General features: G+C 47.1%; 1 protein-coding gene across 1 annotated transcript in view; it reads left to right on the top strand.

The window, feature by feature from the left end:
• The window catches only part of LOC135221735 (cyclin-C-like), a 113346-nt gene that overhangs the window by 58297 nt on the left and 45956 nt on the right, over window positions 1-9093 (top strand). The window contains exon 4 of the mRNA XM_064259539.1: window positions 636-759. Within this exon, the coding sequence (XP_064115609.1) occupies window positions 636-759 (124 nt within the window). The remainder of the gene's footprint in view (window positions 1-635; window positions 760-9093) is intronic.

Raw genomic sequence — 9093 nt, 5'->3', positions numbered from 1 at the left:
CTCCTCTTTATCTATGGATTTGAGTATATGGCAAGAATGTTGAAATGCTGTTAAGGAAAAAAAATAAAAGAAATTATGTGAGTCATATTTCCTTCAAAGCACCATAGGAAAACTCCCAGAAAATGGGAAACTGCACTCTGCTGTCTAAGGATAAGGTTTACCTGCCTCACACACAAGTTACATTTGCTAATCAAATTCCCCAATCTTAGGGACCTCAGGAAAAGCTTTCATTCTAAGGCATGAGATGAGAATGGCCAGTACATTCTAGCCAAAGTCCTTGGGGAAGAAGTTGTATATGATGCCAGTGGCACTTTTAGATTTGTATCAGAAGCAGGTATTCTGCAAAAGCTGTAGATTTAATTTATATATATATATATATCATATATATATATATATATATATATATATATATATATATATATATATATATATATATATATATATAATCTAGTTATCATGTCCATAGGTTTAACATAAATTTTGCCATTTATAACAAATGAAATGAGCTTTAGTAACCTTATTGTCCCAATGCTAGGAGAATATTAAATAAATCAATCAGTCAAGACATATACACATTAAAAGTAATAATTGTGGAATTGAAATACTTAGTATTAATGTGTTCTGTTTCTTTTCAGTGAAAAACAAATTCGCTTATGCCTACAATTCAGAATTTCCCTATCGTACAACTCACATTCTGGAGTGTGAATTTTACCTTTTGGAAAGCTTAGATTGTTGTTTAATAGTCTATCAGCCATACAGGTCAGTATTGAAGCACTGTTTGTTTTATTACTTGTATTAATCAGCTTAGTTTCCTAGCTCGTGATAAAACTGATGATATCATAAACTAACTCCATACTTTGCATTTGCAAAAATACTGATAAGCAAGGAGGAAACGATTACTGAATATTATTACAGTGCCCCCTGGTTTACACATTTCACATTTCTGTGGTCCACTTTGTTGCTGGTTTTTGTGGGGACACGTTATTTACTTTTCCAGGGGGAACTTTCATTAATTTTCATATTTCTCCTTGGGCAGTGGGCAGTATCTCTAAAATAATCACTAATTTGCTTTTTTTTGTAGAACAACAGTATGCATTCACTAATTACTGTATTTTTTCATTAAAATGTAAGGGAGAGAAAGAGAACTGTGGTTTTTACATCCAAGTCTAAGCAAAGTATAGATGGATTCTGTAAGTGAAATAATGTTTCATTAACTTTTTTTTTTATTAAAGTAGTATATGTATAATGTTAGAGAGAGAGAAAGAGGAACTGGTTTTTACATCAAGTCTAAGCACAGTAAAATGGATTCTGTAAGTGAAATAATATTTCATTGATATTTAGTTTTTTTATTTCATTAAAGGTGTATTTCTGGGTTCGACCTGTGTCTTCCGGTGAAATGTCCCAGTAGCACACATTTCTAGGTATAAATAGATGCTAAATATACCAGAGAAAAAAGCTAAATGGAATGCTGAAGTTACTACCTTCAGCTCTTTCACCCCATAGGGTGTCGGTATAAACACAAGGGCGAGTGGAAGCCACTATCACAGATATCCTGCCAATTAGAAGACTTCTCTTAAAACCCCTCTCTTGATAGGTGCCGTTACAACGTCTACTTACATCTACCTTCCGCTCGCTACTACTGCAACTTCTGCCCGAAGGCTTCATTCCTGTATTAGCACGTTTAGTGTCCGCACACGCTTTTTTCGCTGTCCTCTTCAGTGTTTTTTGGTGAAGCATGTCTGCCCTAGAGCCGCAAGCTTCTTGATCTAAGTTGAGTATCCCTTTTTTCGTTTTTGAATCTCTTGAGGGCACGATGCATCCCTTTTTTAGCCCTTATTAGGTCCCTTTGTTATAGCGAACCGGGGTGATGCTACCTTTGTATCCGCCATCTTGGGTGCATCATTCGCGGCGTGCGTATTTTATCAGTTGTTATCTCATGATGAATTTTACACTACCGTTTAGCATTTCACTATTTGGACCCCCTTTTTCGTATGCCTTTTCATTATTCTCTCTCCTGCCGTTTTCTGGAGCATTAGTTTTACGAGTTTTATCCTTACATCGTAGGGCCTAACTTGCTCCTGACGTACTCTGAGGCCTCTTCTTTTACGTTTATCTTTCGTTTTTAGCCTTTTGTGGCTCCCTTGTTGTCCTCAGCCCCTCTGGAGCGTGTTGGTTTCCCTTCGTACATACGATTTTATCCGTTATATGTTTTGCGTGAGTAGTGTGTTTTTGGCTTCTAGGCTAGCCGAGCAGTACGCCAGTTTTGCAGAGAGGGCGATTCCTCTCTCTTTCTCTCTCGCGGTACTCATGCATGCATTCTTTTAGTGTGTTTTTCGATGTTAGTCAGTAATGCACTCGATTGTATGCACCTTTGTGATAAACTATTCAAATATTTGTGTTTCATTTGTTGAGGTTGGAAGTTCTTCGCAATGCCCTTCCCTGGCCTACCCGACCAGACCTAGGCTAGGTTTTGGAAGGTAGGCCAGGCAGTCTTATGCCCCTCCACCCTTTCGGCCCCACTCTTACCGCCTCCTGGCCAGACAGATATGTTTGCTGGGAGAGTGGTCCAGAACAGAGAGTCTCTCTCGTGTCATGTTTGTAGGGCCTAGACTTATCGTACCTGACCAGATCGGAAGATTCAATTTTGGAGGGTTTAGTTAGGTTCTATCCGTCCGCTTCATGATGTCCTTTGGAGGCCATGCTAGCCTACCCGACCAGACCTGTACCGATCTCAGAGGGTTAGACTGGGTTCTTAGCTGGGTGCGTTCCCCTCTCTCCTTTCGCAGTTCTTCCAGTAATTCCTCATTAATTATTTTATGCTAGTCTTGTTGTGTGTAGCCTGGGCCTTTGCCCCCTTTAGGGGGTCAGTTGACCTACCGTCTTCTGCCCCCTTTAGTGGTAGGCTAGTTACGGCTCCCGAGACGATTGGTCGCTGATAGGTTGCTGTGGCCAGGCGATCACGAATTGTCCACTCTCCTCCAGACTCCTACCCCCCCCCACTGCCCCGGTCTTGCTCTGGCGCTGCCTAGCTAGCTCGCTGCTTAAGTAATCCTACAGATGAACGACAGCTAGAGCATATAGCTTATTTAGGGGATTAGTCAGAGGAGATTGGGCGACTAGTAAATTTTGTAATCTCTTTTAATATGTCTCTGGGCCTGTGGGTCCTCTGGCCAGGTGGGGTCTACCATCACACCAGCCAGTAGGCTGTACGCCGGATTGTATGTGCCACTGCTCCGCCACTCTGTTGTCTGCTCTCCTCTATATTGTCACTGCCCCCACTCATGTGGGGGCGGAACTGGGCTTAGAGCTGCGTTTCTAATTACCTTAGAATTGCTTCTCTTCCCCGGTGCGATCAGACTCAGGCCTAGGTTTTACCTATTTTCCCTGTTCTGCTCGTATCAGCCCGTCCCCGCCGGCTTTTACTGTTATGATAACGAGGTTATAGATTCCGGAGTAGGTGAAGTCTTTGAGAGATTGTGTTAGGGAATGTTATTTAGCATCTCTTGGTATGTCTCCGGACCGTATTTGTTCCGACGTAGTGTGGTCTACCATCACACACACCAGAAAGTACACAGCAGAGTTTATCATACCGTTGTTCCCGCCGCTCTGTTTTCCATCTTCTATGCTATTGCTGCTCCCCACTCCGGTGGTGGCGGAACGGGGCTCAGAGAATGCGCCTACAATTGGTTACGTTGCATTACTCTACTTCGATGTGATCAGACTTAGGCTTAGGTTTTACCTTATTCCCCTATTCTGCTCGTATCAGGCCCTCTCTGCTTGTTATAGCTTTGCCGATCCCAAGTATGGATTCCGGAGCAGGCTGAGACATTTAGTGCTTTATTAATAACAAGTAAGTTGAAAATTATACCCGATTTTGCCTTTAACTGGTTAAGTATCTAGTTGAAGTGTACTCATCCCGCCGTAATTAACTCCGGCAGCATTATCTGACGATATTCATTTGCTTTTCAACTTACAGATGGTCCGTTGCCAGGTGACGGGTTGTTCGGCCGTCCTGTACAGGCCGTACGGGCATGAGGTCTGCCGATCCCATGCCAACTGCGCCATCCTTGTGGATGGAAGTATGGTCTGGCACCCGGAAGCCTGTACGGTGTACTACTAACTGGTGAAGATCGTAACAGACGAGTCGGTAGGTAACGTACTCTCTTCGTTTCTGTGAAATTTTTGTTTCTTCGGTCCTCTATACCGTTGCAGCTCGAATATTTTAGCATTACATATTTTACATTGTAATTTTGCAGCTTTGCCATGTTATTTTATGCTTAGCTTTTCACGGGGGTTCCTTGAGCTCTCTTGAGCGCGTAGCCTACATCGCTCCTTAGCTCAGTGTTCATGCATGCATGTTCCTTTGTTTTAGGTCTGTGATAGGCTCCCTTAGGACATATGTCCTTCCTTTTAGTCCTGACCACCCTGGCCACCGTCCTCCGTTCCTACGTATCAGCATAGGCCAGCTCCCTGAGTCGTTAGTCGTCCTCCCTTCTTGGTTGGCTCGTCTAGCTTCTCCAGGACTTCGCTTTCTCTTGTCCTATTTATTTTTCTTTTCCTCCCCGTGTTTTGTTAGGCTGTTTTATATTCATGCTTTTGAGACGGTTGGAGGTAGCCTAGGCTACCTCATTCCGCCTGGCCTGTCTCTCCACGTGGCTCACACCACGTTCGCGACGAGCCAGGCGATCGCCATGAGCCACCCTGCGTCTGTTCCCCACGCTTCCTCCCCCCTCTAGGGTTGGGGGGAGTCCTGCTCGTTCCCGTTGCCCCGGCAACCATCCGAGCTCCCTCCCTTCTTCCCCCCTCTCCACGTGGGGGATACTTTGGAGTTAGCATTTGGTTTGGACATCCAACGCTGGCTCGGTTCTCGCACCGCTCTCACCCTTCGGTACCGAGGGGGCTCCCCTGTGTGGTCGGGTCTTGGCTGGCCACCTGGCTCGGCTGTGCTCGGACCTCCTCGGCTTCCGAATCGAGCTCTCTCTCACCCCGAGTCACCATCCCTCCATCCCGCTCTGGCGGCTGGGGCCCCCGGCTCTGCCAGGCCTCAGGTTTGGTGACTGCAGAGGAGCTCCGCCATATGTTTATTCCTTTTGCATATTTACTTTTGTTTCATTTTTGATTATTTACATTCTTTATATTGCTAAGTCGGCGGAGTCCCCGCTCACCATCCGGGTTCACCACCTACTTATCTTGATATCTGTTTACGGCGGAGTCACACTCCCCCGCCATTATTTGCTGGCCCCCACTTGCTCCTCCCCCGCCGTTCTTGTACTCCTCGTTCCGCGTATAGATTAGGTCACTGCTTCAGTGAATTTCCGTCCTCCGGCAACACCGGAGATGCACTGAAGCTAGTTTACCAGTTCTGTCGGACACCCACCACTTTACACGGCAGGAGAGCAAGTAGAGGCCGTGCTTTATTCTGTCGGGTACTCCGGTGTACTCCGGTTTTATGATATATCACTCCTTGGACTTAGTCCAACTAGTTAGTGTTGATACTCATGTATCTGTTCACTTACAGGCCACCCACTGCCAGGAATCTGGCTGTAACGCTGTCCTACACGACCCCTGTGGGCATGAGGTCTGCCGCACTCATGCTGTCTGCGCCATCCGCTTTGGGGAGATAGCTGTCTGGCATCACGAGAGTTGCTCCATATGCTACGAATTGGTGGACCAGGTTACCTCCGGAGTAAGTAGTTTCCCGGATACCGGGTTTCTCATATATAATTTTGGCCTATATATGCAATTCTTCTAAGTGGTATATCATTACAGTTAATAATATAATCTAGTCTTAAGTAGCTTAGTATTTATACTGACCCTCTCTTTCAGACTGCTCAAGCGGTCAGGGACGCCGCCCAAACCACCCTGAAGGCCTGGGTCAGCAGATTCGGTCGTAATGTAACCAAGGGGCAGCCTTATATTCTTGACAAGAAGATGGCTGCTCTTGTCTTCCCCGGCTGCAAGGCGACTTCTTACGTCGACCCAGAAGCGGCGGCCCCTTACATCACTGCTATCCAAGAACAAGTAGCTCAAGCTTTGGAGGAACCCGGAAGCCAAGAGATTATGCAAGAAGTGGCAACTCTCAATTTGGACCTCGAGCCCATGGCGGTAGAGGCAACAGGTAGGAGGTTGAGTGAGGCAGGTTTGGTTAGGGGCTCAAGGTTACCCTTTTGAGCCATTCCTAGATCTTCTTCCCCTGTCACTTCTTCTTCTTCCTTCCAGGATTCTCTGAGGATGGGCAATCAGTTAGACGAAGTCCACCCAGGCGATCCCTAAAGTTAAAGGGAAGCGCAAGGTAAGACGCTTCAGAAGACTGTCCAAGAAGTCTACTTTGAGCAGCTCTCAAAGATCTGCGGCTCACCATCCCGGAGCAGAGAAGCCCAAGTTTTCTTGCCCAAGTCTTCTTCTTCACGTCGGAAAGGGTCCAGAGGAAAGTCCTCCAGAGACAAGGCTCAGCTCCTACCTGATCCTGAGCCTTCAACCTCAACAGGAGCACGTCTTAAGACTCCCAGGGAGAAACAGGAACCTAGTTCCTTTGACTCACTCATTTGCTGCAAACATTATGCAGCAAATGGGTAGTCTGGTAGGGAACTTGGTTCAGGACAAGTTCAAGAGATGCTCTCACATCTTCTTCCTTTGAGGAGTCAGGTCAGTCAATCCGGGCCATCTCGGAGAGGCTGGCCAACCAGGAGAACCTCATAGCAGGTCTCCGGGAGAACCCTACGACAGGTCTACCTCAGCCCGGTATGGCAGCCCAAGCCATGCCGGACTACAATACTCTCCCTCCTTACACGGCGAGCAATCCCTGGAGGATATCGTCGTATGCCCCCTTCAAGGACAGGATGCTGACGTTTTTGACTGTGGAACTCGAAGGATTGAGGACTTCGAGTTCCACCCAGCAAACCTGCAACCCCCCTTCATTGGTTACGCCCGCCTTACGGAGGCAGCCATGAGGAGAGAGGATCCCAAGAACCCAAAAGAAACCGTCATCTTCGGACGGGATCAAGCCCAACGTGACTGGCTAAGAAGCCTAGAAGATTGGGATTGTATTAATACCAGGATTCAAGCCTTTAAAAGCTCTTTCACCATGTTCGTAGTGGACGGAGAAACTCCCATCCCGTTCACTACAAAGGTGACGGAGTTAACTATGCAGGCCGCTATGAGAGACGAGCCGATGCCGCAGCTCCGGGAAACGGAGCCCACGTCACTCCTTCTTCCTGGTATGGAAGATCTATGGGCGGATCTCCTGGCCACCTTTTCGGTCGGGAAATTGAAGCCGGACTGTGCTATCATACAGTTCAGTGAACGGCTTCCTAGACTTCCAGACAGTCTCATTCAGGCCGAGTTTGATGCTTGAACGAGACTATCCAGATCCCTCAATACTCTGGTCATGACAGAGGTTTCAGCCGTTACTTATGGTAACGAACCTTTGTTCAAATTGATAGCCAAATCACATTTACACACAGTACAATGTGATTTGTACGACTTCATCGTGGCAAGGCGTAACTGCAGGAAACATGTGCTGCAGGAAGCCACCATCCGTCACGAACCAAATAAGTTACTGGCGGCTTCGATCTGGGGTGCCAACCTTTTCCCAGAATCGGTTGTCAATTCGGTTCAATATGAGGGCGACAAGACTCACCAAAGTCTGAAGGGTTCGTTGGGGACTCTCCAGTTAAGAGGAAACCTGAGTCAACTTCCTTCGTCCAAGAAGGCCAAGAAGCCTAGGAAATTCCGCCTTTCCAGGTCCTCAGCAACAACAAGTGGTTCAGGCAGTGCCAGTCTCTCAAGTGCCGAGCCATTCTACATCAAAGACAACAGCCTCAGCAACAGTTTCTGCTGCTGACCCCTCAGGGTTCAAGCTTCCACCTCCCCTTTGCTGTCTCCCCGGCCTTCAACCCAGTATTTGAAGGCCAATCGTTCCAACCTTTCAACAGGTTCGGAAGGGGCAGCAGGGCTAGAGGTGCCTTTTGCCAGAGAGGCGGCGGAAGAGCATCCAACCGAGGGAAGCACTTACGAGGAGGGCATGGGTCTCGCCCTGCCTCGAGCCAGTGAGAACCCTCAGGTAGGAGGGAGACTGTTCCTCTTTCCGTCGCAGATGGAGGTTCAGCAGCTGGGCAGGGCAGAGCATTGTGTCCAAAGGCCTAGGATGGAGCTGGACCACAAAAGGCCCTCCTCCATCCACCAAAATCTTCTATCAACAACCGACAGCGGAATGGTAGAGTATGCCCAAGAACTCCTTCAGAAAGGAGTAGTGTCAAAAGTCAGGCATTTAAAGTTTCAAGGTCGCTTGTTCAGTGTGCCAAAGAAAGGATCAAACAAATGAAGAATAATTCTAGGCCTATCCCGTCTAAACTTATTCATTCGTTGCGACAAGTTCAAAATACTGACTATCTCAGGTGCGGAACCTTACTTTCCCATGGGGCCCCGTCACCACCTCTATCAATCTTACAGACGCATTACTATCAATGTTCCAGTGGCAAGACATTTCCGCCCGTACCTAGAATTCAGGCTAGGGAACCAGGCATTCTCCTTCAAGGTAATGCCCTTTGGGCTCAATGTAGCCCCCAGGGTCTTCATGAAATTGGCGGAGACAGTGGTTCAACAACTCAGGTCTCAGGGAATAATGGTAGTTGCGTATCTGGACGATTGATTGCTCGTTTGGGCCGGGCAAGCATCGAAGAATGCCGCAAAGCGACGGTCAAAGTAATCCAGTTTCTGGAACACTTAGGGTTCCCAGATAAACAGACCAATCCTGGTTGACACTGGACTCTCGTTTCAGTGGTGGGCATTCAGTGGGACTTGAACTAACATCACACACTATCAATTCCCGGCGTCAAAGAGAAGAGCAAATAGCCAAAGCAACCAGGCAATTTCTGAAATGCAAGCAGACATCTCGAAGGAGCCAGGAAAGGATCCTGGGCTCTCTTCAATTTGCCTCGGTAACAGAGGTTTTACTGAAGGCAAAACTCAAGGACATAAACCACGTCTGACGCTTAAGAGCAAATAACAGGTCCCGGGACAAGCTGTCCGCTATCCCGGTGATACTGCGCAAACGCCTCCGCCCTTTGGCGGAGGTCAAGAATCTATCAAAGT

The sequence above is a fragment of the Macrobrachium nipponense genome, chromosome 20 (genome assembly GCF_015104395.2).
Source record: "Macrobrachium nipponense isolate FS-2020 chromosome 20, ASM1510439v2, whole genome shotgun sequence".
Classification (NCBI taxonomy): Eukaryota; Metazoa; Arthropoda; class Malacostraca; order Decapoda; family Palaemonidae; genus Macrobrachium; species Macrobrachium nipponense.
This window is presented reverse-complemented; position numbering and strand designations above follow the sequence as displayed.